The sequence below is a fragment of the Dasypus novemcinctus genome, chromosome 26, assembly GCF_030445035.2.
Source record: "Dasypus novemcinctus isolate mDasNov1 chromosome 26, mDasNov1.1.hap2, whole genome shotgun sequence".
Classification (NCBI taxonomy): Eukaryota; Metazoa; Chordata; class Mammalia; order Cingulata; family Dasypodidae; genus Dasypus; species Dasypus novemcinctus.
In genome coordinates, this window is record NC_080698.1 from 7,781,812 (window position 1) to 7,808,205 (window position 26,394).

A 26,394-nucleotide genomic window follows, 5' to 3' on the forward strand; every position below is an offset into this window, starting at 1 on the left:
CACAGGCCCCTCCTCTCGGAGCACCAAGCTCCTCCCCCAGTGCTGGGTCCTTAACAGCCTCCCTCATGGGGCTCTAAGGGCCTCAGGGGCCCCCCCTCATCCCTGCGGTCTGCCGGGAGGAAGCGGCCCCCCTCCCCCATCGTGACTCTGCGCTTCCTGCCGGGGCCCCGGGCAGGAGGGGACATTTCCCGTTCACACCGAAGTTTTCCTGGCGGCGCCCAGGCTCAGGCGCAGCCGTTGCCCCTCTTGTCCATGGAACCAGCTCTAGGGCCGGGGGTCCAGGTAACCTGCGGAGGCGGGCAGAGGTTCCTGGGGCGGGGCAGGGCGCGGCCGGGATGCTCGGCCTGTGGGTGTGCTTGGGGGTGAGTGGGGGCGCTGCGCGCATGCCGGGCTCTGCCCACCCAGCGATGCGCATGCATCCCAGGGGCTGGAGGCCACGGCTGATGGGCCGGGACAAGGTGGCGGGTGAGGTCCCTGCCCAGGCCTGTGGGTCCAGGGCGCCTGCTGTGTGGGAGACATTATTCAGCGCCAGCGCCAGTGTGGGCACAGCCACGCCCCAGGCAGGGTACACCCGGGCCCCTCCCCCGCCATGTCAGGCCCGCCCGCGTCCCCAGGGGTTAGGGAGGTGAGAGCAGAAGCTGGAAGGTGCAGAGGGGGTGCTGGAAGGAGTGGCCAAGGCATTATCACCATCCTCTGGGCTAACTTTCAGCTTCCTGTCCCTCCCCCAGCCCCTCCGCCCCAGTCCTTGTTGGCCCGTGTCCACCTCCATTCACTCACCACCTCTGCGCACATCTCCCCAACGCTTCTCTCCCACTGCACCCCGCTGCTGCCCTCACCCCATTCCCCGGACCCCTTCTTCCTTGCAGAAGGACCTGGGCTACCTGCAGCAGTGGCTGAAGGCCTTCGTGAGTACCTTCGAGAAGAGCATCTCACTGTCCTCGCTGGAGCCGCGCAGGTGAGGCTGGAACTGCGCGGAGGGGGTCGGCAGGGCGAGGAGACCGGGGGGTCCTCGTGCCCCAGTGACCCCCCTCCCTGCAGGCTGGAGGAGGCAGGCGCTGAGCTGCCGCTGCTGCCCCGTGATGCGCTGCACGCGCTGGCCGAGCAGCTGGACCAGGGGGACCTGGAGCAAGCCCTGCTGCTGCTCAAGCTCTTCATCATCCTGTGCAGGTGGGCATGCAGTCCCCACCGGGGGGCGGGGGAGGGGGGGCACGTCGCGGTGACCTCTCCCGCTATTCCTGCCCCCAGGAACCTGGAGAACGTAGAGGCCGGTTGGGGCCAGGTGCTGCTGCCCCGGGTGCTGGGGCTGCTGACCGGGCTGGTGGACCAGGTGAGTGTGCCCTGCCCTGGGGGGAGGAGGGGGCAGTGGCATGGCCAGGCCACCCACCCCTCCGTCCCCTCTCTCCACGCCTCTAGCTGACGGCAGCTGCGCCACCACCGGGGGGCCGCGGACCCCAGCTGGAGAGCGTGGCCCTGCACGCCCTGCTCCTCTGCGAGGGCCTCTTCGACCCCTACCAGATCTGGCGGCGCCAGCAGAGCGGGTGAGGCTCAGCCTGCCGGCAGGGAGTGCCGGGAAACAGGCCAGGATGGTGGAGGGGTCAGGCCCGGCATCTCCAGCCCACCAGCCTGGCCTCACCCCTGCCCTGCTTCCCCGCCCCCCACCAGGGAAGTCATCAGCTCCAAGGAGAAGAGCAAGTACAAGTTCCCTCCAGCCTCTTTGCCCCATGATTTCAGCGCCTTCTTCAGAGGTCAGGCCTGCCCCGGCCCCACCCCTGAACTTGGGTCCCTCCCTCCCTGATCCCACAAGCAGGTTAGGACCAAGGCATTGGGAGAGCCCCAGAAATTTGAGGGGCTCTTGAAGGTTGAGTAGGAGTTCAGGGACAGAGGAAGGAAAGGGCATGCCTGGACAAGTCAGTCCTCTCCTGGTCTGGAGTGGGGGCCTCCCATTAGATGCAGGGGGCAGGGGAGGGGGCTGTCCCCCTAGCCCTCTTGGGCAGTCTCCATTCCCTATCCCCTCCCCCTGGATTTTCCCAGTGTTCCACTCTGACCTGGGGCCACCTTAAAACCCCGGGGTCCAAACCCCCCGCCGTGCAGCGTCCTCCCCTCTTCAGGACAGTGTCTGCTCTCTAGCTCCCCCTGCCTTTCTCCCCCCCCCCCCCCCCGGCTTCTGGAGGAGCTGACCACCTATTCTCCGGGGTGACGCTCCTCTCTTGGGTCCCCTTCTCTCTCTCCCTCGGGCATCGCCCCTCCTGGAACTGTCACCCAACTCCAGACGCTGGACAGGTCCTGGGCCGTCACCTGCCCACAGCCCTGCCCGCCCCTGCTGGACAGCGTCTGGTCCACTGAGCCCCCTCCGGGGAGGGGCCCAGTTGGCCCCATCCTGAGCATCCTGCCCCCCTCTTCCCCACCGCCTGGAACTTGTCACCCCCACTTTCAGTCCCTCCATGGCCGCCATCGCCCTCAGGCTTGGATCTTGCTCGGCCTCTCTGCCCCGTCCTCTCGGGCCGGCCGCTCTCCTTACGCTCACTGCTATACACAACCAGCCATCCTGCCTCAGGGTCCCTGCCCCTTCTGTGCCCTCCCCGCACAGGCCAACTGCATCCTTGGGCTGCACCTCACAAGCCCCCTCCCCAGGGAGGCTTCCCGCCCTGGCCCGGGTCAGCCCGCCCTGCTCTCAGCGCTCCCCTCCCCGGCGGCCCACAGCTGGGCCCTTGTGCTCTCGGGGCTCCAGCCTGCGGCCTGGCCTCCTGTCCAACTTTGCTGGGGCCCGGCCAGATGTGCCTCCCACATGGGAGGCTGCAAAAGCCCCTAGAAGTCCCCGGCGGGGGCGCAGCTGGGGGAGGGAGGCCATCTGTGCGGGAGACGCAGCAGCGTCCTCAGAACCGGGCACAGGGAGGCTCCAACCGTCGCGGGCAGAGGGGCAAGAGATTTGCATCTGAGAAACTAAACCCTGGTCCCTGGGAAATGGGGAGAGGGGTGGATTCACCCCAGGGGCCCTGCTTTAGGCTTAAAGATGCGGGGAGCTGGCTTGGCACTCAGGCAGAGCCTTTTCTCCCCGAGACCCCCAGAGAAGGGCCGCATTCCCCTTAAACCCACCCCCAAGGGCAAGGCCAGGCCGCCCCTCTCAGACTGGTCTCCTGGCCCATTCCTTGGCCCGGTCATCCCATGCACACCTGGGGTGCCCCCCTCCTATGCACTCCCCGGTCCCACATCCCTACCACCTCGGTGACGTCACCCTGTCCCTCCCTCCTCCCCACACCCCATGCTGCCACCCAGAGCGCCTGCAGGACGCAGACCGCCTGCCTCCCGCCCTGCTCCTGCGCCTCGTCCACCTCTTCGGGGCCACCCTGGCCGGAGGAAAGGTAGGCCGGGAGCGGCCTGCGGGGCGGAGGGTGGCGGCGCTGGGGTCCGCCGGCGAGCCGGTCACCCACTGCCCGGCTCTGCCCCCGCCTGCAGGAGAACGGGCAGGCGGCCGTAAGCGCCGGTTCCGTGCGGGGCCTGCTGGGCGTGGTGCGGGGCTGCAGGCCGGCCCGGGACCCCCGCCTGGTGCCGCTGGCGCTCCAGGCGCTGGTGGGCGCCGTGCACGTCCTGCATGCCAGCCGCACGCCACGCCGGGAGCCCGAGCTCCGCGCCCTGCTCGAGGGCTACTTCCGCGTCCTCAATGCCGACTGGCCGGCGGGCCCGGGCCCCGGGGAGGCCCTCGTCGCCCTGCGGGTCAGCATGCTCGGTGAGCGGGGCTCCAGGGCGGGGGGCAGCAGGCGAAGTCCCCCCCCCCAGAAGGTGCCGGGGCTGGACCGGGCGGCCTGGGGAGGAGGGCTTAGGGCCCATGGGTGCCGGGGTAGGGGGCAGGGGAGGGCCTGACCCTCGGCCCCCTGCAGACGCCATCCCTAGGATGCTGGCGTGCGAGGACCAGCCGGCGCTGCAGGCCACCTTCCTCAGCAACAATTGCTTCGAGCACCTCACGCGCCTCATCCAGAACAGCAAGGTGGGCAGGCCCTGGCAGGGGCGGGGAGCCTGGGACTCGGGGCACCGGGTGTGGGTGCCAAGTCGCCGCAGAGCATGACCAGGTGGAAGTCTGCAGCCGCGGGGATGGTGGGCGCAGCCGGGGCGGGGCGCGGGCCAGGCCTGTCCCCTAGGGCCTGTCCTGTAGGGCCTGGCCCTGGGCTCAGGGTGGCTCTGGACAGCCAGGGAGGCAGGCGTGATGGAAGGAGCAGCGCTGCCCTGGGCCCTTGCTTCCCTTTCCCCCACCCCGAGGACAGGCGCGGGAGAAGGGCACAGCTGCCACTGGTGCCTCACCTGCTCCCGCCTGCCCACCCGCCCCTGCTGGCCCAGAGCTCAGGGCACACGCCTCCCTCTGGGGCAGCGCCCGGGCAGCTGTCCCAGGCCCTGCTCTAACCCACACCCTCCCCCGTCTCCCTCCTGTTCTCTCTCCTCTGTCCCCTCCACCCTGTGCCTCCCCCCACCCCCCACAGCTGTACGTGCAGGCCCGGGCGCCCCCTGAGGGGGACAGTGACCTGGCTACTCGGTTACTGACCGAGCCCGATGTCCAGAAGGTACCACCCTGGGGCTGGCCAGGCACCCCCCTTGCCGCGCTCTTCCTGCACTGTAGCGCAGCGGTGGTCGGCCCGGCCTGGCCAGGCCGTGGACCTCCTTTCCAGGCCTCCTCCTAGGGCCCGGGCAGGAGGGGACTGCTCTCTGCCCGGGGTTAGCGTCGGGGGCCGGGATTTGGCTGCACCCAGCTGGAAGGAACCTTCGAAACCTCAGCCACCCACCCCAGTCCTCAGAAGGGAGCCCAGAGCCCAGGCACCCGGGTTTGGGTGTCGCTGCCCACCGCTTCCTGTGCTGCTCGCACCTGCCCTGAGCAGACCGCCGGGAGCCCCTGCTCCGCAGTCCACCTGCTGCCTCACCCTACGTGGAGGGCAGTTTGGGGCCACCTTCTCTCCCTGGTGCCTCGACTCCTGGGCCCTACACCCCAGGGCCCCTACCCTGACCTTGTCTTCACGACGCACGTGGCCTTTGTTCTGAGAGGCTGTGTGTCCATTCTGTCTGCGCAGGGGTGATGCCCTTTGTTTCTACAAATGAGGAAACTTAGGTCTGGATGGGGAGATGGTAGCTGGTTGAGGTCACTTGGGGAGGCAGGCAGAGCTGGGACCAAAGGCCCCAGGGGGCGAAAATGTGGCCCGGCAGATGCCCACAAACCTTCCTGGCGGTGCGGGTAGGTGAGCCGCACATCCGCACCCCGGCTTAGGGGAAGGGTCGGACTCAAAGGTCTCGAAGGTTCTTCTGGTTCTTCCATCCTGTGATTGATTGCCCCTAAGTTCCCCAAGCCTCTGCCAATCATCGTGGGTGACGGGCACTTGCTGGCCTGTCCGCACAGGCGGGTCGCGTGGGTGGGGATGGGGCCACTGGGAGCCGTAGCCTGCCAGAGAACGGGGGTGTGGCCGGAATGCTCTTCGCTGGTGTGTCCCCTGGAGCCCTTCCCAGCCTCAGTCTCTCCCCTGTCCTTGCTGGCAGAGACCCTGGGTTCAGGGTGAGGCTCTCAGCCACTGGGGCAAGGAGTCAAGGGCCGGTGCCCAGCCGGGTGGCCAGTCTGTCTCCGCACCCCCAAGGATTCCCCGGCAAGCTCCGCTACCTGCACCCCTTTCCCCACGGGGTGCCGTCAGCTCTGTGGCCCTGGCACCCGGCTCTCCTGACCGCCCCTCCCCCCCGCAGGTCCTAGACCAGGACACGGACGCCATCGCGGTCCGCGTGGTCAGGGTGCTGACCTGCATCATGAGCGGCTCCCCCTCGGCCAAGGTGAGGCGGCGGCAGTCTGGCTGTGGGGGTGGGGGGCAGGGCGGGAGGCACGCTGACCGTGCTCGGAACTGGACTGGGCTGGTGCTTGGCCGGTGCGTGGCCGGGCAGGTGACTGTCTTGCCCTTGGGGTGCAGCTCGGTTGGCTGGGCAGGCGGGGGTGTCAGTCCGTCCTGGTCACTGGATAGCCTGGGTCACAGCCAGGAGGAGCAAGGACCCTCGTGTGCAGCCTCTCGAGGGGCACCATCCCATCCCCCGCCCACCCTCACCTCTCACCCCGGAGGCAGAGCCAGGCGAGGGGGCCCTGGAAGGCGATTGCCCCTCCAGTGCTTCTAGGGCGGCACTCACGCCCCCGCTCGCTTCTTCCCCCTGCGACCCTGCTCAGGAGGTGTTTAAGGAGCGCATCGGCTACCCCCACCTGCACGAGGTTCTGCAGAGCCACGGCCCCCCCACCCATCGGCTGCTGCAAGAGCTGCTCAACATGGTGAGGGCAGGGGCTGCGGCAGGGTCGGGGGCAGCGGGCACCAGAACTCGCCACCTTGGGGGACTGCGTGGACTGCGGTCGGTGCCTGTTGGGACCGGTGGCTCGGTCACACGTGCTGGTGTCGTGGGGTGAGGAGTCTGGGCTGGGTGGGGGTCCCGAGAGCTGCTACCTGTGAGCGAGCCCCTGGGCCGTGCCGGGGGGGTGGGGGCCTTAGGCTCCCACTTTCCTGACCTGAGTGTTCCCATGCCTCAAGGCAGGAAGTCCCAGCTGTTGACAGGCTGGCCTGCTGGCACCTGCCTCGCCCGGGGCTGTCACACCATCACGTTCTTTTCACCCACAGGCTGTAGAGGGTGACCACAGCTTATGCCCACCGCCCCCGATCCGCAACGAGCAGCCAGTGCTGGTGCTGATGCAGTGGCTGCCGGCGCTGCCCACGGCCGAGCTGCAGCTCTTCCTCGCGCAGCGCCTCCGGTGGCTCTGCAACAGCTGCCCCTGCCAGCCGTGCCACCTGCGTGCAGGCCGGCCTGGTGGGCTGCCTGCTGGAGACGCTCGGCGTGGGGCAAGCCCTGGGGGCCCGCTGCCAGGAGCAGCTGCTGGCCCTGCTGCAGGTGCTGGGCCGTGTGTCGCTGAGGCCCTCGGAGCTGCGTCGCCTGCTGCGCCCCCCGCCGGGGCTGGACTCAGAGCCAGGCCAGGGTGAGGCAGGGCGCGCCCGGCACGCGGTGTGCCGTCATCCGCGCGCTGTCAGGCATGGCCCGGCGCCGGGGCCCCACGCGGGCGCTGCACTACTTCGACCTCACGCCCGGCATGGCGGGCATCATGGTGCCGCCCGTGCAGCGCTGGCCTGGACCCGGCTTCACCTTCCACGCCTGGCTCTGTCTGCACCCCAGGGCCACGGCACCTGCCCCTCGCCAGCCACTCCAGCGAAAGCAGCTGTACAGGTGGGTGGCCGCTGGGGGGCGGGGGTGCGGTACGGGGGGCACGGAAGATCGGTGGTGGGCGAAACCGGCTCGGCGCCCCCAGCTTCTTCAGCAGCAGCGGCTCGGGGTTCGAGGCCTTCTTCACGGCGACCCGGGACCCTGGTGGTGGCCGTGTGCACCCGGAAGGACTACCTGACCGTGAGCCTGCCCGAGGTCTCCTTCGCCGACTCCGTCTGGGTGAGCCCCCACCCTTCCCTGCGGCCCGGGGGCGGGGGCGCCGCGCCCCAGCTCGCGGCCTGACGCCCTGGCCTCTGCTCCAGCACTCCGTGGCCATCGTCCACGTGTCTGGGCGCCGGCCCCTTCAGCCAGAACCTGCTTCACGTCTACAAGGACGGCTACCTGGTGGAGACGGCGCCCTCCGTTGCCCCTCCCTCGGCGAGGTGTGCTGGGCAGGGCGTGGGGGAGACCCGGGGGGGTCGGTGGGGCGGCCCAGGGCAGAGTGAGCAGGGTGGCACCTGGACCCCCGTGTGCACCCCCCAGGCCTCAGACTCCCGCCTCTGGGGTCTGTGCAGCCACAGGGGTGGCTGGGGGGACCTGGCCGCAGGGGGTGTCCCAGGCTGGGCCAGAACCTGACCCCTCCCCGGCATGCCCCGCAGCCTTTCTCGTCCTGCTGCATCGGCTCCGCCGGGTACCCGCACCACGACCACCACCACGGGGCTGCCCACGCCACCAGCGCCCGCCGCCCTGGCGCACAGCCACCCCCTCGCTCACACCGCTCCCAGTCGGTCCCCGCCTCCGCAAGCCTCGGCTGGGGTCCGGGCCGGTGGCGCCCCTGCAGGAGGGCAGCATCGGCTCCACCCTGGCAGGCACTCAGGACACCCGGTGGGGCAGCCCCACGTCCCTGGAGGGAGAGCTGGGAGCCGTGGCCATCTTCCACGAGGCCCTGCAGGCGGCGCCCCTGCGGGCCCTGTGTTCCCTGGGTAGGCAGCCCCTCCAGCCTGCCCCGCCCCAGCCCCTACCCCACTGGCCCCCGACCCAGGGGGTGGGGAACTCAAGAGGGGCCCGGGGGGAGAAGGAGGTCCTGGGTCTGTCTTCCCGTCGAGCAGGGAAGAGGTGGGCGGGCTCTGGCTGGGGTGTGGCTGGAGGCAAGCCAGGTGGGAGCCCCCTGTCCGCTCCCCAGGGCCCAACGAGATGGCACCCTTCAAGCCCGAGGGAGAGCTGCACGAGCTTGGCGCCAAGCTGCTCCTCCACTACTCGCCCCAGGTACGCGGGCGGTGGGCGGTGGGCTCAGCCCGGCTGCCTCCCCCGGCCTCGCGCTCGGCCTGCCCCCCCACCTCATCCCTGTGGCCCCAACCCCCAGGCCTGCAAGAACAACATCTGCCTGGACCTGTCCCCTGGCCACGGGCTGGATGGCCGCCTGACGGGCCACAGGGTGGAGACCTGGGACGTGAAGGTGTGTGGGCCCACGTGCAGGGCGGGCACCCGCGTGTGCAGGGTGGGCTGTGGAGCGCTGGCGTGCTCTGGAGAGGGCAGGGCCCTCTCTGGGTTCCCGGGCTGGAGGGTCTGCAGGGTGGACAGGAGCCTGCTGGGAGCTGCCCTCCCACCCCTGCCCCCCGCCCCCAGGATGTGGTGAACTGTGTGGGGGGCATGGGTGCCCTGCTGCCCCTCCTGGAGCGAGTGGCTGCGCAGCCCCAAGAGGCCGAGGCGGGTCCAGCCGAGACACACGACCTCGTGGGGCCCGAGCTGACCTCCAGCCGCAACCCCCCGGGCCTGCTCCTGCCTCTGGGCGAGTCCTCGGGTAGGCGTCCTGGGTGCCCGGCGGGGGGCAGTCTTGGCATGGTGGGGGTCTGCAGCGCTTTAGGTCCCTGCGGCCGCCAGCAGCCCCTTACCCCACCTTGTCCCCTCCCTGGCGGTGGGCAGAGGAGCGGATGGAGAAGAACGCGGTGGCTGCCTTTCTGCTGATGCTGCGGAACTTCCTGCAGGGCCACGCCGCCAACCAGGAGAGCCTGGTGCAGTGCCAGGGGCCCGCCATCGTCGGCGCCCTCCTGCGCAAGGTGTGCGGCCCGGCAGGGGCTCCCTGTGCAGCCAAGGGGACGGGGCGGAGGGAGCCAGGAGGGCGAACCCCATGCTGTCCATCGGGGCATCCCAAGAGGCCGGGGAGGCGGGTGGCCCTGGAGTGGAGCCTCGAAATGTGGGGAGGGGTCGTCAGAGAAGCCCTAGGGGAAGAGGCCTTCTGGGCAGGGGTCCCAGCCAGCAAGGGCTTCCCTGCAGGGCGGCGTGGTCGCATCTGCGTCTGTCTGCTGTGCAGGGCAGGGTGGGCGCGGGGAGGCCTGGCGGGCAGGTGGAGCCCTGACGGCTCGTCCCAGCTCCCTCTCCCACGCCAGGTGCCCAGCTGGGCCATGGACATGAACGTGCTCCTGTCGGCCCAGCTGCTGATGGACCAGGTGTCAGCCGAGGGTGGCGGGACCCTCCTCTACCTGCTCTACCAGCACCTGCTCTTCAACTTTCACCTCTGGACCCTCAGCGACTTCGCCGTGCGCCTCGGTGGGGGAGGGGATGGCCGCGGGGGTGGGGAGGCAGTGCAGGTGCTGAGGGACCGCAAGCCCTCCTGGGGGGTCTGAGGGGACCTACCTGCCCCGGGCGGGTGGCAGGAGCGCCGCCCTGCCTGGGGACCTGAGCGCTCTCCCACGCCCGCTCAGGCCACATCCAGTACATGTCAAGCGTGGTCCGCGAGCACCGGCAGAAGCTGCGGAAGAAGTACGGGGTCCAGTTCATCCTGGACTCCCTGCGCGCCCACTACAGGTGAGGGTGGGGGGCAGATGGGGGCTCCCCCGTGGGCGGCGCGCACTCCCCTGGCTCAGCGCCCCGGCTTTTCCCTGGCCTGCCCAGCCCACAGCGGGAGCGCCCCCTCGCAGCCGACGACCTGCGCGCCGTGCAGGCCTCCCTCCTGGGCCTGGCCCGCGAGTTCCTGGTGCGCAGCTTCCAGCCCGAGGACCTGCAGGTGGTGCTGAGCTTCCTGGCGGCCGCGGGTGACGAGGCCCAGGTACCGGGGCGGGTGAGGGCGAGGGCGAGGGCGAGGTGGGGAGGTGGGGGCCGCGCGGGGGGCCAGCCCAGTGTGAGACGCCTGTGTCCCTAGGTGGTGGGCGCGCTCGACCTGCTGCTGGCGCTGCTGCAGGGCTCGGCGGCCCAGGAGCCGGTGGCCGCCTTCCTGCTGGAGCCTGGGAACCTCGAGGTGCTGCTGGCGCTGCTGGCGCGGCCGAGGTCCCTGCCCCTGCTGCCCGACCGAGTCTGCAAGGTACAGCCCCCCGAGCCCCGCAGGCCGCTCCACCCGCCGCAGCCCCTGCTGGAGGTCCCGGGAGGCGCCTCAGGCCAGCGGGCAGAGCTGCCTTCTCAGGCCGGCCCCGGAGCCGCACACCCGCGCAGTGACCACCCCCTGTGCTGACACCCCCCACACACACACAACCCCCACGCAGATCCTGCGCAGACTGCAGCAGAACGAGCGCTTACCCGAGCGGAGCCGCCAGCGGCTGCGGATGCGGGAGTGCGGCCTCCAGGGGCTTGTCGCCTGCCTGCCCGAGGGGGCTGTCTCCCCCCAGCTCTGCCAGGGCCTCAGCAAGCTGTTCCTGGGGGCAGGTACGACCCGGATGGGGCCAAGAGGCCCCAGGTGGGCGGCAACAGGTCTCCAGGAAACAGGGCAGGTGGGGAGAACCAAGGTGGCCGCAGAGGGGCCAGGGCTGAGCCCCGGGGGCCCAGCACCGCCCCGGGGTCAGTCCCTCAGGCCCCTTCTGGCTATCCTCCCAGACTGCCTGAACCTCTCCGATCTGATGGCTGTGCTGCAGCTGTCCCTCCAGTCTGACCTCAGTGTGCGCCTGGACATCTGTCGCCAGGTGAGCCTGGCGTGCAAAAGCTTTGGGGGTGGGCAGCGTCAGCTCCCAGAACCTCCCTTCGACTGCCTGTGAAAAGGGGGACTCTGGAGGGTCCCCCAGAGGTCGGCTGAGCCTGCCCCTCTGTGCCTGGCCCGGCAGCTCTTCCACCTCATCTACGGCCAGCCCGACGTAGTGCGGCTCCTGGCCCGCCAGGCCGGCTGGCAGGACGTGCTGCCACGGCTGTACGTCCTGGAGGCCGCCACGGCTGGCCTTCCGCCGCCCTCCTCCCCGGAGCCACCTTCCTCCCCGGAGCCCGGCCTGGCCAGGCCGCCCACTGAGTCCCCTGAGGAGGCTTCGGACGTCTTCCTGCCCTCAGGGGCCCCCTGCCCCAACCCCGACGCCTTCTACCAGGCCCTGTCCCCGTTCTGCACGCCCTTTGACCTGGGCCTGGAACGGGCTAGTGTGGGCTCAGGCAACACCGCTGGTGGCGGCGGCAGCAGCAGCGGGACTGTCACTCCGGCCAGCCAGCCTGGCACACCCTCCCCGCTGGATGGCCCCCGGCCCTTTCCTGCTGCCCACGGCCACCAGAGTTCCAGCCTCTCCAATGTGCTGGAGGATGGCAGTCTCCCGGAGCCCACCTTCAGCGGCGACGACACCTCCAACGCCAGCAACCCTCAGGTGTGGCAGGCCACCCCCTGCTGCAGGACCCCACACCTGGGCAGGACACCTCAGGGACGCGGGGCTGGCAACATAGCCCCAGTGGTGTGGCGCTGTGGCCACTAGTCGGGCCTGGGGCTGCCCTCCTAGCTCTTATCTGCATCCACATCCCCAAGTGGGTCCGGGAACAGAGCAAGTCACCCTGAGCCAGAAGGGCTCCCAGGAGGGTCTGTGGGCAGCATAGCTCCAAGGGTCCTGGCTTGTCCTCCTGGGTTTGGGGAGGGCCCACTGCTTATTCTATTGGATCCTTCCAGAGAATGCCGAGCCGATTCTCCAGGCCTGTGAGGAGGGCACTGTAATTTTAGGAGCCATCTCATCTCTTCCCGGGAGACTCCAGGATTCTCCCGAGAATCCAGGCAGGGCCGAGGAGCCTACTCCGAGCTCTCGGTCCCTCGGCCCCAGGCAGCAGGTGGCGGAACGCCCTGCCTCCTGTCTCTGCCACTGGGTCATCTGAGGGATGCCGGACGGGGCAGGTGTAGGGGTCGGCCAATGTCCCTCCCACGCCAGCCCACACCCGCCCCCACCCCGTGCCCACAGCAAACCTCCGAGGAGGAGTTGTGCAACCTGCTCACCAACGTGCTGTTCTCGGTGACGTGGCGGGGCGTGGAAGGCAGCGACGAGGCCGCCTGGCGGGAGCGCGGCCAGGTGTTCTCGGTGCTCACCCAGCTAGGGGCCTCAGCCACACTCGTGCGCCCACCGGACTGCATCAAGCGCAGGTGAGAGGGCAACTTGGGAGGGCGAGGGGCATTCAGAGAAGCCCGGGGGCAGGGCGGGCTGCCAGGTAGACACCTGCCTCCCTTGCCGACCCCAGCCTCCTGGAGATGATGCTGGAGTCAGCCCTGACCGATATCAAGGAGGCCCCGCCCGGGGTCCTCGGCAGCCTCACCCAGCAGGCACTTTGGCTGCTGCGCCTGCTGCAGGACTTCCTGTGTGCAGAGGGTCATGGCAACCAAGAGCTGTGGAGTGAGAAGGTACAGCAGCTCAGGGCCCCGGGAGCCGCGTGAGCACGTGTGTGGTCTAGGGTGGCCCGCACGTGTGGTCATGGTGCGCAGGGTCGGGGTGTGCTGTGGGGGTGAGCTCACCTGTGCAAACCCTCCTTGTCCTCCCTGGTCCCAGCCCAAACCCACCCCCTCCTTCCCTGCCCCTGGGCTCCCGGCCTCGCCTGGTGACACCTTCCGGGAATATGTCATGTGTGGCAGCTCTTCGAAGGCGTGTGCGGCCTGCTGGACCGCCTGGGCGCCTGGCCTCACCTGGCCAACGGCACCGCGGATCTGAGGGAGATGGCACAGATCGGCCTGCGCCTCGTGCTTGGCTACATGCTGCTGGAGGACCCGCAGGTCGGCAGGGGCCGGGGCTGAGGGTGGGGAGGCAGGGGGTGGTGGGGCGAGTGTCCCGCGGCACCCACACCCCTCTTCTGGCCCCAGCTGCACGCTCAGGCTTACGTGAAGCTGCACTCGCTGCTGCAGACCTCGGTGCCTGTGCGCCGCGAGGAGGCCTGCTACTTGCTCTCCAAGCTGGAGGCCGCGCTGGCCCGGGCGCTGAGCACCTCCTCCGCCACTTCGGCGCCCCCTGGGGACGCAGAGCCCGCGACGGAGGCCACTACGGCACAGGAGCGCTGCTCGTGGCTGGTGCCGCTGGTGCGCACCCTGCTGGACCGCGCCTACGGGCCGCTGGGGCTGCAGTGGGGGCTGCCCTCCCTGCCGCCCACCAACGGCAGCCCCACCTTCTTCGAGGACTTCCAGGCCTTTTGTGCCACACCCGAATGGCGACATTTCATCGACAAGCAGGTACGCCGAGGTGGGAGCCTGGGAAGGGAAGGGGGAGCCGGGGTGCCCACACCGAGCCCGGGACCCCCCTCCGCCCACTCCCCAGGTGCAGCCCACCATGTCACAGTTCGAGATGGACACGTACGCCAAGAGCCACGACCTCATGTCGGGCTTCTGGAACGCCTGCTACGACATGCTCATGAGCGGCGGGCAGCGGCGCCAGCGGGAACGCGCGCACGGCCGCCGGGCCTTCCAGGTGAGCGCGGGCTCGTGAGCGCAGCCACCAGGCCGGGGTGGAGGAAAGCGCCGACGCGCGGCGGCTCCTCGACTCGCCCCTTCCTCCTCCCGCAGGCGCTGGTGCTGGAGCCTTCGCAGCGCCGGGCGCACCTGGAGGGGCTGCGCTACGCGGCGGCGCTCAAGCAGCAGGCGGCGCAGCACGCGACGGCACTGCTGCACTGGGGGGCGCTGTGGCGCCAGCTCGCCAGCCCCTGCGGGGCCTGGGCCCTGAGGTGGGCGGGGCGGGGGCGGGGGCCGGGCCCAGGTGGGCGGGGCGCCGGGCTTTAGGGGCGGGGCCTCTCCCTGTCACAGAGGTGGGGAGGACTGGGTTGGCCGCAGCCCTCCACCCTCCCGCCCGTGAGCACTACCTGGGACGTGCCCTCAGGGACCCTCCCACCCAGCGCTGGAAGCTGTCCTGCGCCGAGACGTACTCACGCATGCGCCTGAAGCTGGTGCCCAACCACCACTTCGACCCGCACCTGGAAGCCAGCGCCCTCCGCGACAACCTTGGTGTGCACGCTCTGCGCTAGGCCCGCCCCGCCGCCCGCCCCACCCCGCCCCCAACCCCGCCCCCAACCCCGCCCCCCAGTCTCACCGCCCCCAGCCCCGCCCAGCCTCACCGCCCCCAGCCCCGCCCCCCAACCCCGCGCCCCTGCAGGCTCTGATCGCCCGCGTGCCCCCTGCAGGCGAGGTTCCCCTGCCGCCCGCCGAGGAGGCCTCGCTGCCTCTGGCAGTGACCAAGGAGGCCAAGGTCAGCAGTCCACCCGAGGAGCTACAGGAAGACCAGCTGGGCGAGGACGAGCTGGCCGCGCTGGAGACCGCGTGAGTGGGGCTGAAGGTGGGCTCGGGGCCCGCGGCCCGCCGTGCACCACCTTCCGCTGCGGGGCTAAACGCTTGGAGGGGCGCGGGGAGGCAGACGGGGAGCTGGGAGCGCCGCCTGGCGGGGCTGGTAGTTGCCTTTTAAGGTTTGGGCTCCTGGCGAGAAACGCGGGCCAGACTAGGACGAGGGTGAGGGCGTGGGCAGGGGCGGGGGGTTTGCGTCCTGCCCGGGTGCGGTTTTCGGGAGGGAGGGGAACTGGGCCGGCCTGTGCGGGGCCCTGGCACCGCCTCCCTCACCTGCCTGCGGGAGCCAGCCGCTGCCCTGGAGGCGGGAGGGCAGGCCTCGGCCATGCCTGGCGGGGGCTTCAGAGCAGAACCTGAAGTGGTGCTGGCCCCCAGGATGGAGGCGGCGGAGCTGGACAAGCAGCGCGAGAAGCTGGTGCTGTCGGCCGAGTGCCAGCTGGTCACCGTGGTGGCCGTGGTCCCGGGGCTGCTGGAGGTCACTACGCAGCACGTGTACTTCTACGACGGCAGCGCCGAGCGCGTGGAGACCGAGGAGGGTGCGGCCGGCTGGCCTGGGCTGGGGGCGGCAGGGGAAGGCTGGGGGCGGCAGGGGAAGGCTCGGGTCTGGGCGGGGCCGGGCGAGTGCCGCCGGCACCCACCGCCCCTCCCCGCAGGCGTTGGCCACGACTTCCGGCGCCCACTGACGCAGCTGCGGGAGGTCTACCTGCGGCGTTTCAACCTGCGCCGCTCGGCGCTTGAGCTCTTCTTCATCGATCAGGCCAACTACTTCCTCAACTTCCCGTGCAAGGTGCGCAGGCCCCCTCCAGCCCCTGGCCGGGCCCCCGGGCCTGCCACCCGCACCTCAGCCCCAACCCTGGCCGGTCTCACCCCACACCCAGGTGCGCAACCAGGTGTACTCGTGCCTTCTGCGCCTGCGGGCCCCCCTCCCAAGGCTACTTAGGCAGCCGATCACCCCCAGAGATGCTGCGCGCCTCGGGCCTTACCCAGGTGAGCCTGAGAGTAGGAGGCGTGGGGGGGGGGGGGTCACGGCCCTGGGTGGGGAGCGCTGGGCGGCCCAGCTGGCTCACCTTTCACCTGCTCCCGCTCTCCAGAAATGGGTGCAGCGTGAGATATCCAACTTCGAGTACTTAATGCAGCTCAACACCATAGCAGGGCGGACCTACAACGACCTGTCCCAGTACCCTGTGGTGAGGCCCCTGCACACCTCCAGGTGCCCCCCCGCCCCCCCCCAGCCGTCAGCACTGGGGTAGGCTGAGACCCCCCTGTGTGGTCTGGGCCGGGTGTACAGTGCCCAGCCCCACTCCCCGCTCCAGGCCTGTTCTCCCCTGAAGGAATCCTGTCCCCAGATGTCCACCTGGTCCCCCGTGGCCCCTCCAAGTGGTGGTGCTCCCACCCGTGGGCTCTGTGCCCGTCCTGAGGGGGAGGGGCGGGCACGGCAGGGGGCAGGTGGGCCGGCAGGGCCCTCATGAGCCCCCGCCCGGTGGGCGGCCAGTTCCCCTGGGTCCTGCAGGACTACGTGTCCCCCACCCTGGACCTCGGCAACCCCGCCGTCTTCCGGGACCTGTCCAAGCCCATCGGCGTGGTCAACCCCAAGCACGCCAAGCTCGTGAGGGAGAAGTGAGCACGTGGGCGGGCCAGGCTCGCGAGGGGCGGGGTGACGGGGTGGGGGGACAGCCCCATGAAGGCTGCGCTTCCGCTCACTGCCCCCTACCTGTGGCCCCAGGTACGAGAGCTTCGAGGACCCGGCGGGCACCATTGACAAGTTCCACTACGGCACCCACTACTCCAACGCGGCGGGCGTGATGCACTACCTCATCCGCACGGAACCCTTCACCTCCCTGCACGTCCAGCTGCAGAGTGGCCGGTGCGGGCCCGGGAGGGGAGGGGAGGGCGCCCCTTCTTCCCCCACTCTTACTTCCCTTCTGTTCTTCTTTCCCCTTTCATCCTTCTTCCTCCCTTCTCCCTGCCCCCGGCCACCTCTTCTCCCTGTCCGCAGCCATCCCTTTTCCCCTTCTCTCCCCTCAGCCACCCCTTCTCCCCCCGAGCCACCCTTTCCCCCACTGTTAACCCTCCCCCCACCCCATCTCCCCTCTTCACCCCCCAGCCACCCCTTCCCCCACCCTATCTCCCCCCTATGGACACCCCTCCCCTCTGCCACCCCTCCTCCCTCACAGCCACCCCTTCACCCCCATGCCACCCTATCTCCCCCCAGACACCCCTCCCCCTGCCACCCCTCCTCTCTCCCAGCTATCCCTTTACCCCCAGTCACCCCTCCCCATCTCCCCCCACACCCCTCTCCTCCTCCCCCCTGCCATCCCTCTTCCCTCCCCACCACCCCTTCACCCCCAGTCACCACTCCCCCACCTCCCCACACCCCTCCCCCGCCGCCTGGTTCACACCGCACCGCCTCCCCAGCTTCGACTGCTCCGATCGGCAGTTCCACTCGGTGGCCGCCGCCTGGCAGGCCCGCCTGGAGAGCCCCGCCGACGTGAAGGAGCTCATCCCCGAGTTCTTCTACTTCCCTGACTTCCTGGAGAACCAGAACGGTAGGAGCGGGGGGCTGCAGCGGGCGCGGGGGTCTCGGGGACGTGACTGCAGGATCCGGCTGACGCAGTCCCCGGGGCCAGGCTTCGACCTGGGCTGCCTCCAGCTGACCAACGAGAAGGTGGACGACGTGGTGCTGCCCCCGTGGGCCAGCTCCCCCGAGGACTTCATCCGGCAGCACCGCCGGGCCCTGGTGAGGCGGCGGCCGCGGGGGGCAGGGCCGGGGCGGCGCGGGGCTCTCCCTGGACCCACGGCCCCTGCCCCCCCAGGAGTCGGAGCACGTGTCCGCGCACCTGCACGAGTGGATCGACCTCATCTTCGGCTACAAGCAGCGGGGCCCGGCCGCCGAGGAGGCCCTCAACGTCTTCTATTACTGCACCTACGAGGGTGGGCAGGGGCCGGGGGGCGGGCGGGGCGGGCCGAGGGCGGAGGGCACCCGGGAGGCCTGACGGCTCTGCCGCCTGCCCAGGGGCCGTGGACCTGGACCACGTGGCCGACGAGCGCGAGCGGAAGGCCCTGGAGGGCATCATCAGCAACTTCGGGCAGACCCCCTGTCAGCTGCTGAAGGTGAGGCCGGCGCGGTGCGGTGGTCGGGCCCGTGCGGCCACGGTGCTGACCAGCCGCTCGCCCGCAGGAGCCCCATCCAGCCCGGCTCTCGGCCGAGGAGGCAGCCCATCGCCTTGCACGCCTGGACACTAACTCACCTAGCCTTTTCCAGCACCTGGACCAGCTCAAGGCCTTCTTTGCAGAGGTGAGAGGAAGGCCTCAACTTCCCGCTCTGTGAAATGGACTTAACCTTACTCCCCTTACCAATCTCTCTGGGCAGCTGGGAAGCTAAACCAAGGCTGCTGGGTTTCAGGTATCTTGGGAAGAGTTAAACCCAGGCGGCGTTTGGGGGAGGGCGTGCCCTTTTGGCTAGGGTAAGAGCATGGCATCGATCCACCTGCTCATCTTCCAGAACCCTGGGCCTCGGGCACCCTCCCTCGCCTTCCTCCCTGCACCCCAGAACGTGGCCAACAGCCCCGACTGGCTTTTAGGCTCCACTGTCCCCCAGCAGCCGGCTGGGGACACACGGGGCAGTGGGGTAGTTGGAACAGGACCAAGCTCAAGACTCCGAATGGGGCTTCCTTTTTTTTTTTTTAAAGATTTATTTATTTCTCTCCCTTCCCCCCACCCCGGTTGTCTGTTCTCTGTGTCTATTTGCTGCGTCTTCTTTGTCCGCTGCTGTTGTTGTCAGCGGCACAGGAATCTGTGTTTCTTTTTGTTGCGTCATCTTGTGTGTCAGCTCTCCGTGTGCGCGGCACCATTCCTGGGCAGGCTGTTTACTTTCGTGCTGGGCGGCTCTCCTTACGGGGCGCACTCCTTGCACCTGGGGCTCCCCTACGCAGGGGACACCCCTGCGTGGCACAGCACTCCTTGCGCGCATCAGCACTGCGCATGGGCCAGCTCCACACAGGTCAAGGAGGCCCGGGGTTTGAACCGCAGACCTCCCATGTGGTAGACGGACGCCCTAACCACTGGGCCAGGTCCGCCGCCCGAATGGGTCTTCTTTGTCCCATTTCCCACTCACTTCCTGAACGCCCCCAGGCCTCTCCAGCCTGTTTCTTGGGGGAAGCTCTGCCTTCCTGACACCCTGCCTGAGGTCCCTGGGGGCTGAGGGCCGAGAGGGAGCGCTGCCCAGGGAGCAGACAGGGCCGCGCGGCCAGCCCTGCACTGTGCCCTGCAGGTCATCAGCAATGGCGTACCCCTGGTATTGGCCTTGGTCCCCCACCGGCAGCCCCACTCCTTCATCACCCAGGGCTCCCCAGACCTGTTGGTAAGTGCGGTGGGAGGGGCCTGCCCTAGCTCACCCCCTCTGTCTGCCCCAAACCCACCTCTGTGCCCTCCTGCCCACAGGTGACTGTGAGTGCCAGCGGGCTGCTGGGCACCCACACCTGGCTGCCCTACGACCGCAACATAAGCAACTACTTCACCTTCAACAAAGACTCCTCCTTGGACAGCCCCAAGTAGGCCAGAGGGCCATGGGCAGGGGTGGGCTGCACACTGCCCGCACCCCGAGGCATCCCCCACCGCGGCAACCCAAGCACAGGCGGCTGCAGGGGGGAGAGGTCTGGCCAGGGTCCCCGCGGGCCTCTCCTCCGTGGCCCGGCCTCACGTGCCTTCTCCCTCGCGGGGTCAGGACGCAGCGAATGCTGAGCGGCCCGTGGGTGCCAGGCAGCAGGGTGAGCGGGCAGGCACTGGCGGTGGCTCCTGACGGAAAGCTGCTGTTCAGCGGTGGCCACTGGGACGGCAGCCTGCGAGTGACCGAACTACCCCGCGGCAGGCTGTTGAGCCAGCTGAGCCGCCACCTTGGTACGGGCACACTCGACCTGGGCAAGGGTGAGGCATGCAGGCAGGGGGGGCCGGGGAGGGTGTGATTGCCTGTTCTGCCTGCGCCCTCCCCTCCCCATGCAGACATAGTGACTTGCCTTGCATTGGACACCTGTGGCATCTACCTCATCTCCGGCTCCCGGGATGCCACATGCATGGTGTGGCGGCTCCTGCAGCAGGTGTGCCTGGCGGGCAGTGCGTGGGCAGTCCCCAGAGCCTGTCCCTCAGCGGGCCTCCAGGCCTGCCTTCCCGCCCTCCTCTTCCTCGGCCCAGGGCTCCACGGATCCTCCAGCTGCCTGGCCTTGAGCACGGCTTTCACTTTCCTGAGTCTGTGTCTCCTCGCCCAGGGGTCAGGGTAGTGGGGAACCCTCTCCTGAGCCGGCCCTGGCTCTCCACAGGGCGGACTGGCGCCGAAGCCTGTGCAGGTGCTATATGGGCATGAGGCTGCGGTGAGCTGTGTGGCCATCAGCACTGAACTCGACATGGCCGTGTCTGGAGCTGAGGTGCGTGTCCATGCCTGCCCCGGGGAGGGCACATGGGCTGGGTGCTGCCCCTGGGGCCCAGAGGCTCCTGCCCAGCACCCTAAGCTGCCTTCCCGCAGGACGGAACGGTTCTCATCCACACTGTACGCCGTGGCCAGTTTGTGGCAGTGCTGAGGCCCCCGGGTGCCACCTTGCCTGGGCCTGTGTCCCATCTGGGCCTGGGGCCCGAGGGCCAGATTGTGGTACAGAGTTCGGCGCGGGACCGTCCTGGGGCCCAGGTAGGGGGAAGGGGTGTCTGCCAAGGCAGAGGGGCAGTTGGGATCCCGCCTTTGCCGACACCCTGCTTCCTCCAGGTGACCTGCTCCTTGCACCTGTATTCGGTGAACGGGAGGTTGCGGGCGTCCCTGCCCCTGGCAGAGCAGCCCACGGCCCTGACAGTGGCTGAGGACTTCATTCTGCTGGGCACAGCCCAGTGTGCCCTGCACATCCTCCACCTGAACAGGTGAGCCCGCCATTTTTGGCCCCAGGGTGGGGGTCGTGGGCGGGGGACAGGAGGGCGGCCTCCCTGAGAACTCACCCCCACCCCTGGCAAGTCCCTGGGCACCTTCTCCAAGGCCTGTCTGCCGTCTCCATCTGCCGGGGGACCCGCGCCTCCCTTGCGTACACTTGGGGGGGGGGTGCCTGTAGGTATCAGGGTTTCAATGTAGCCACTCCTCAAGTGTGGACAGAGCAGGTGGGCCCCTCGGGCAGGTGGGCCCAGGAAGAGCCAGCCGCCGGCCGAGCGGAAAGCCCCCTGACAGCTGCGCCTTCGTGTCTCCCCTCGGCCCTCCAGGCTGCTCCCCGCCGTGCCGCCCCTGCCCATGAAGGTGCCCATCCGCAGCGTGGCGGTGACCAAGGAGCGCAGCCACGTGCTCGTGGGCCTGGAGGACGGCAAGCTCATCGTGGTGGGCGCCGGGCAGCCCTCCGAGGTGAGGCGCGGGCGCGCGGGCCTCGGGCGGGGCGGGCCCGACAGGCTGGGCCGGCCGCGCTGACCCCGGCCCGCCCCCGCCAGGTGCGCAGCGGGCAGTTCGCGCGGAAGCTGTGGCGGTCCTCGCGGCGCATCTCCCAGGTGTCCTCCGGCGAGACCGAGTACAACCCCGGAGAGGCGCGCTGAGGCGCCGCCCACTGCCCAGGCCCCGCCCACTGCCCTGGCCGCGCCCCCGGCGCGTGCGGCCGGGGAGGCCCCGCCCAGGAGGCGGTGCACGCCGGCGCTCTCAGGGGGTGGGCGGAGCTCCACCCCACGCCCAGCTCAGGGATTGGCCGGGGCCCTTCAGGAGGCCCCGCCCCTCGCCGCGGGGGGGGCCCTGCGGCGCAGCAGCGGTGTTTGCACAGCCGGCCGGGGATGCTCGGGCCGGGCCGTGGCCTGAACCCCCGACGGCCCTTCCCCGCCCCGTTCTCGGAATAAACCAGGCCTCGTTTTGTACCCGCCCGGCCTCCGCGTGGTTCGTGTGCGGCGCCGCGGCCGCCGTCGCAGGGGCCAGGTCTGCTCCCGGGGGCTCGGCCTCTGCGCGTGGCCTCCCCTGGCCTCGGGCCTCAGTTTCCCCAGCCTGCGCTGCCCCGCCCGCCCTCCCAGGTTCCGGGTTTCTTCGCCCCTCAGTCTCCCGGATCACCCGCGCACTCCACCCACGCGGCCCTGCGTGGGACACGGGGGGCCGCCCCTCGGAGGCTGGCGGTGGGGGCGCGGCGGCGACCTGCCTCGCCTCGGCTTCTGTGTCCGGCCTGTGTCCCCGAGTTGTGGGAGAAACAAAATTCGGCGTTCCCAGGGACAACGCACCTCTTCCCGGTCTGTGGAAGGGGTGCCCGGGCCCGCGGGGGGGCGGCATCGCGGGTCGAGAGCCGGTATCGCTAGGCGCAAGGGCCCGGGGCTGCGTGGAGGCCCGCGAGTTGGCCGTGTGGGGCTGCGTGGGGGGAGTCGGGAGAGGAGTGCGTCGTGTGCGCTTGCTTGTTCTGCGGGCCCGGCAGGCTGCAGGGGCGCAGCTCGGGAGGGCCGGGCCGGGAGGGCGCCTGGCCATTCTGAGCTGCGTGTGCCGGGCCCAGGCTGGCCCGCAACCAGGGCCTCGGGAGGGCCCCACATGGGAAGTCACAGAAAACGCCATACCCCGTAGGTGGCAGGGGCCACCATGGCCCAGGGCCCAGACCCATTTGGTGGAGGCACAGGCCTGCTGTGTTTGGCAGCAGGCCTGGCTGGCGGGGGCAAGTGAGGCTGGAGTCCCAAGGTTGGACGTGACCAGTGGGAGGGGGAGCAGTGTCTTTCCAGAAGGTTCTCAGCGTGTTTGGGCTCCTGCTGAGAAGTCTGGGGGTCGGCCTCCCACTGGCCTGTAAGGCTCTGTCCATCTGGGTTTGGGTCTGGCTGAGGTGGGGACCAGAGGGCATGTGTCCCAGGTACCCCAACCCTACCCCGCCCCCCATCCCTGTCCTCAGACCAGGTGTTTGCCCAGGTCTTTGAGGCAGGGCTTCACTCTGGTTCCTCCAGCTTTGGCCAGCTTGGGGGGCGGGGGGAGAGTCTCTGTCAGAGACCTGCTACCCCCATCCCAGTTGACAGAAAAGGAAACTGATCCAGATGGGATGGAGAGAGGAGCACCCAGCTTCCAATGGAGACAGCCAGGAGATGGGACACACCACCCAAGAGACTTCCAGTGTCGGGCCTGAGGCTTTTCCCTCACATCCCTGCACACAGCCCCTTTTGGACTCAAAAGCTACCCAACTCCCTCACCTGAGTGCTGCCCACAAGGCTCCCATTCCTTCTCCAAGAGACAGCCCCAGAGAGTCCTGCCCACCGGCAGAGCCATGCTTTCCAGATTCCGGCCGCTTGGGGACTGGGCAGGCTGGGAGATAACCCCACATGGGTAAGTCACACGAGTCCATCCAGTCAGGCTCTGGGGTCCCCATCCCCACTGTCCTGTTGGCAGTGGTTCAGGTTGGGTGTGTGGTGGTGGGGGGGGGGGCAGCTGGCCCCCAAGCAGAAGAGAGCAGCTGTGTTTACTGCTTTTTCCAGTTTTTAGTTTTGCAAAAGTGTAATGGTTTCCTGTAACAGAAGCCCCCATAAAGGACCACATGAATCAGTGGGTTCTCTCAGCCCAGACCTGGTGGGAGAGGCAAGACACAGTTTAGCACCACGATAGACAGAGAGGAAGGACAGTTGGAGCCCAGAAGGGCAGAGCTCTGGGAGAGATCAAGACTACTTACCAGAGAAGAGAACTCCTGCCAGTTTGTTAGGTGGAGAAGGTAATGGGAACAGCAAGCACAGAAGCCCAGATGCACACGAGACAGGGCACATCCAGGAAGGGCCGGGTGTCCAGAGTGGCAGCACAGGGTGACTGCAGAGCCAGGGTGGAAACGGCTGCTCAACTGGTAAGAGCTTCCGGCTCTGTGTAGCAGGGAATATGGTTCTTAAGCTTTTTTGGCAGCAGGGTCTATGTAGGTGAGGCTGCCCAGGAACCCAAACTTCTATTCCTTGCTTTTCCTCCTTGCTATTCCAGTCCTTTTCCTCCACAGATAAGGCTCTGAGGGAACAGGATTGGGACAGGGAAGGGGTGTGGGTAGAACGGGGAGCCCTGGTCCCCAATATCTCCTCCCCATCCCTCCCTGAGCTCCCAGGTGTCTCAGGCAGCAGCATCTGGTCTCCTGTGCCCCCCTGGCTGCCGCGGTCCTTGGTCTGCTGACCTACGTGGCCTTCAAGTGGTAGGTGGCCTGGGCGCCACCCTGTGGCACTCCCCTCCCTGCCAGAACTCCCTGTCTTGGTGAAGGTGGGAGCAAGTTGGCAGGTCCACCCTGCTCTCCACAGCTGGTGCTCACATGAATGGCAGCAGCTGGCCAAGGTGCGACTGCAGAGCTCCGGGCCCTCAGCGGGGACCAGATGCTTGGACTGACCCGGTGGCCGGGAGGCCTGCACTCCTGCCAAGGTGGGCCCCCTGCCCCAGCCTACAATCATGACCTAGCCCCGCCCCACTGCCCAGGCCCCTTCTGGGCCCCTCCTGTCTCCACCCCAGGACAGACTGTCAGGCAGCAGCAGGAAGCAGAAGGGCTTTTGGAGAGGGGGCCGAGGACCCTGACAAGGGGCCCCCTGGGCTATCAGGCTGAGACTGTGCCCCACGGCCTAGGGCCAGGAAGCAGGGTGCTAGAAGACACGCTGGCAGCCACGGGCCAGGGATATGGGGCTTGGGCCCTGGGCCTCCCAGCTGATGGCTGCTCTGTGGTGAGTGCCGCCGCCACAGCCTGGCCTCTCCTGGGGCCTGCTCTGGAGCTTCCTGTGTCCCCCACCTCCCCATATGCCCTGCCTTTCATGGGCTTTCTGCCATTGCTGGCCTCAGCCTGCTCTGCTCTGAGGGGACACAGAAGATCCAGTCACCAGTCACCTTCCCTTGCTCTGTCCTCCAGGACAGGAACCAGGGTAGTTGGCAGTAAAAAAAAAAAAAGATGGTGGTTCTACCCCCTTGATCCTCACTCTACCTCCTCTTACTCAGCTTCAGCTGTTGCTGTTTCCCCCCCTACTTTTGTATCCTATAGTGAAGGAGATCTTGGACTTCTCTGAGACTTGGACTGGCTCTGAGTCAGTGAAGCAGTTGAGGGCAATGAGTCAGAAACCCAGAAAAGGGTTGGAGTCTCTAGCGTGTGGGAGAGGGCGCAGCAGAGTAAGCATTCCCTCCAAGCTGCACCAGGGATGACAGGCAGTGTGCTCCTGTAGAAGATGCATGAACTTTGGACACAGACCAGATTTCACATCCTGGATCTATTTCACCTTTCTGAGCTTCAGCTTCCTTAGCTGAGAACCATAGATAAAATGGCACATTCAGCAGGTGTACCCCTCCTCCTGAGACTCTCAGGTTGGTGCTGAGGGCTCCTGGGTTTAAGGCCATTTTCTGGGCTTGCCTTGTGCCCAACATCAATGGAAGGCTGTAAGCAGGCAGGCAGGGACAATGGCTACAAGAACCCCTCGTGTCCATCAGGATCAGCAAGTGTAAGACGCACAGTCAACTCAGGAGACACGTGATCCAGTTGTGGTCCAGCGGCTCACTGTGGGATGTGGGGTAGATCCTGTCCCGAGATGTGACTGGGATTGGCTGCTCTGGGAGCCACAGACTCATTGTAGGTGCTGCTACCGGTACTCTCAGAATCAATTTTCCAGGGCTCCTTAACCCTGTAAATCTTATTCTTTTAACAAGAGCAGGAGGTTTATAAGCACCTTTAACCGGAGATGACCCTTTGGATAGTAACCTGAAGGATCAGGATGAGAAGCCAGCCAGAATCAGACCAGCATGCTGGGGACATGAGACCCACGTCAGGAGGGCTGCAGCCAGTGCGGCTGAGGACGATGAGGTGTGAAGCCCTGCATCAGATGCCATGAACAGGTTCCAGATTAACTGGCACCCCTTATCACCACCTAGGGGATTTAGGCCTGAGTGTCAAGGGGTATGAGAAGGGTAAGAGATTGTGAAAAAATGGATGAGGGAGTAAATAACTCAGAATTCCACTTCAAAGATGTGCTGCTTGAAATGTGACAGCTCCCTGGTCTCCACCCTTTAAGGAGAAGCTGCCTTAGAAAATCTGAAACCTGGAGTCTCAGGTCAAAACTATGCATTTGACCTGGTTGCAGGCAGCAGTGAATATAGCTGCACCCCTCCACTGCAAACCCACCAAAAAGGAAACCCTCACTTAATCACATTAATTAAAACACTTGAAAAGACACAACCAGGAAATATTAGAGAATTGAGTAAATTACAATCTGTCTATCTGATATCATGTTAAACAGTTTGAAGACTGTAGTATCAAACTTAGAAATATAAAGTAGTATGTCTAATGATCATGACTTCAAAACAGGGATCTTCTCTTTTAATCCCTTTAACACAAGGATACTGGTATGAGTTGCTGAGCCTCAGGTTCATCCAAACGGTGCCAATTCCTGTATCTGAGGGTTGTTGTGAGGATTAAATAAGCATAAATCCTGGGCTTTAAGTGCTCAGAGCACAGTGCCCAGCAGGCAGAGAGCATTCTAACTGCTGTCGACACACCCAGAGTTTGGGTCAATCACAGCCTAGGCTTGCCTCTTCCCCAAGCCTGGAGAGGAACGGGGGGCTCCACTGAGCCCTGCTTCCTCCAGGATGTTGTCCACACAAGGACTGCAATAAACTCCAACCCCAGGGATTAAGTTCAGATGCCACACACCTCCGGCTCCCCCCTCCCCTTTCTCTCTATAGTGACATCACTGTGCACAAACATGCCTGCACACGAGCACACTAACCCTCCTCCCCCACCCATCCATGCTCAGGTCTTGGCTGAGTAACGTTTCAGGAAAACACATGC

At 67.5% G+C, this 26,394-nt stretch overlaps 1 protein-coding gene across 1 annotated transcript in view; it reads left to right on the forward strand.

The window, feature by feature from the left end:
• The window catches only part of NBEAL2 (neurobeachin like 2), a 28,779-nt gene extending 7,262 nt beyond the window's left edge, over nucleotides 1–21,517 (forward strand). The window contains 63 exon segments of the mRNA XM_058288787.2: nucleotides 867–955; nucleotides 1,039–1,167; nucleotides 1,246–1,327; nucleotides 1,414–1,538; nucleotides 1,663–1,745; nucleotides 3,274–3,359; nucleotides 3,454–3,724; nucleotides 3,876–3,982; nucleotides 4,470–4,550; nucleotides 5,710–5,793; nucleotides 6,176–6,274; nucleotides 6,615–6,764; nucleotides 6,766–6,993; nucleotides 6,995–7,212; nucleotides 7,295–7,343; nucleotides 7,345–7,428; nucleotides 7,512–7,547; nucleotides 7,549–7,606; nucleotides 7,609–7,631; nucleotides 7,848–7,883; nucleotides 7,885–7,950; nucleotides 7,953–8,013; nucleotides 8,016–8,171; nucleotides 8,372–8,454; nucleotides 8,552–8,644; nucleotides 8,815–8,989; nucleotides 9,112–9,245; nucleotides 9,576–9,735; nucleotides 9,891–9,993; nucleotides 10,081–10,234; nucleotides 10,328–10,486; nucleotides 10,665–10,824; nucleotides 10,993–11,078; nucleotides 11,217–11,735; nucleotides 12,312–12,490; nucleotides 12,586–12,745; nucleotides 12,974–13,111; nucleotides 13,199–13,561; nucleotides 13,647–13,796; nucleotides 13,892–14,049; nucleotides 14,202–14,326; nucleotides 14,503–14,638; nucleotides 15,035–15,195; nucleotides 15,313–15,446; nucleotides 15,538–15,582; nucleotides 15,584–15,646; nucleotides 15,751–15,846; nucleotides 16,152–16,276; nucleotides 16,383–16,523; nucleotides 17,075–17,205; nucleotides 17,287–17,396; nucleotides 17,473–17,590; nucleotides 17,673–17,770; nucleotides 17,838–17,954; nucleotides 18,930–19,019; nucleotides 19,100–19,209; nucleotides 19,383–19,555; nucleotides 19,658–19,752; nucleotides 19,972–20,076; nucleotides 20,175–20,333; nucleotides 20,409–20,557; nucleotides 20,888–21,023; nucleotides 21,107–21,517. Coding sequence (XP_058144770.1) covers nucleotides 867–955; nucleotides 1,039–1,167; nucleotides 1,246–1,327; nucleotides 1,414–1,538; nucleotides 1,663–1,745; nucleotides 3,274–3,359; nucleotides 3,454–3,724; nucleotides 3,876–3,982; nucleotides 4,470–4,550; nucleotides 5,710–5,793; nucleotides 6,176–6,274; nucleotides 6,615–6,764; nucleotides 6,766–6,993; nucleotides 6,995–7,212; nucleotides 7,295–7,343; nucleotides 7,345–7,428; nucleotides 7,512–7,547; nucleotides 7,549–7,606; nucleotides 7,609–7,631; nucleotides 7,848–7,883; nucleotides 7,885–7,950; nucleotides 7,953–8,013; nucleotides 8,016–8,171; nucleotides 8,372–8,454; nucleotides 8,552–8,644; nucleotides 8,815–8,989; nucleotides 9,112–9,245; nucleotides 9,576–9,735; nucleotides 9,891–9,993; nucleotides 10,081–10,234; nucleotides 10,328–10,486; nucleotides 10,665–10,824; nucleotides 10,993–11,078; nucleotides 11,217–11,735; nucleotides 12,312–12,490; nucleotides 12,586–12,745; nucleotides 12,974–13,111; nucleotides 13,199–13,561; nucleotides 13,647–13,796; nucleotides 13,892–14,049; nucleotides 14,202–14,326; nucleotides 14,503–14,638; nucleotides 15,035–15,195; nucleotides 15,313–15,446; nucleotides 15,538–15,582; nucleotides 15,584–15,646; nucleotides 15,751–15,846; nucleotides 16,152–16,276; nucleotides 16,383–16,523; nucleotides 17,075–17,205; nucleotides 17,287–17,396; nucleotides 17,473–17,590; nucleotides 17,673–17,770; nucleotides 17,838–17,954; nucleotides 18,930–19,019; nucleotides 19,100–19,209; nucleotides 19,383–19,555; nucleotides 19,658–19,752; nucleotides 19,972–20,076; nucleotides 20,175–20,333; nucleotides 20,409–20,557; nucleotides 20,888–21,023; nucleotides 21,107–21,208 — 8,094 coding nt within the window. The 3' untranslated portion in view covers nucleotides 21,209–21,517.
• The last annotated feature ends 4,877 nt before the right edge of the window (nucleotides 21,518–26,394 follow it).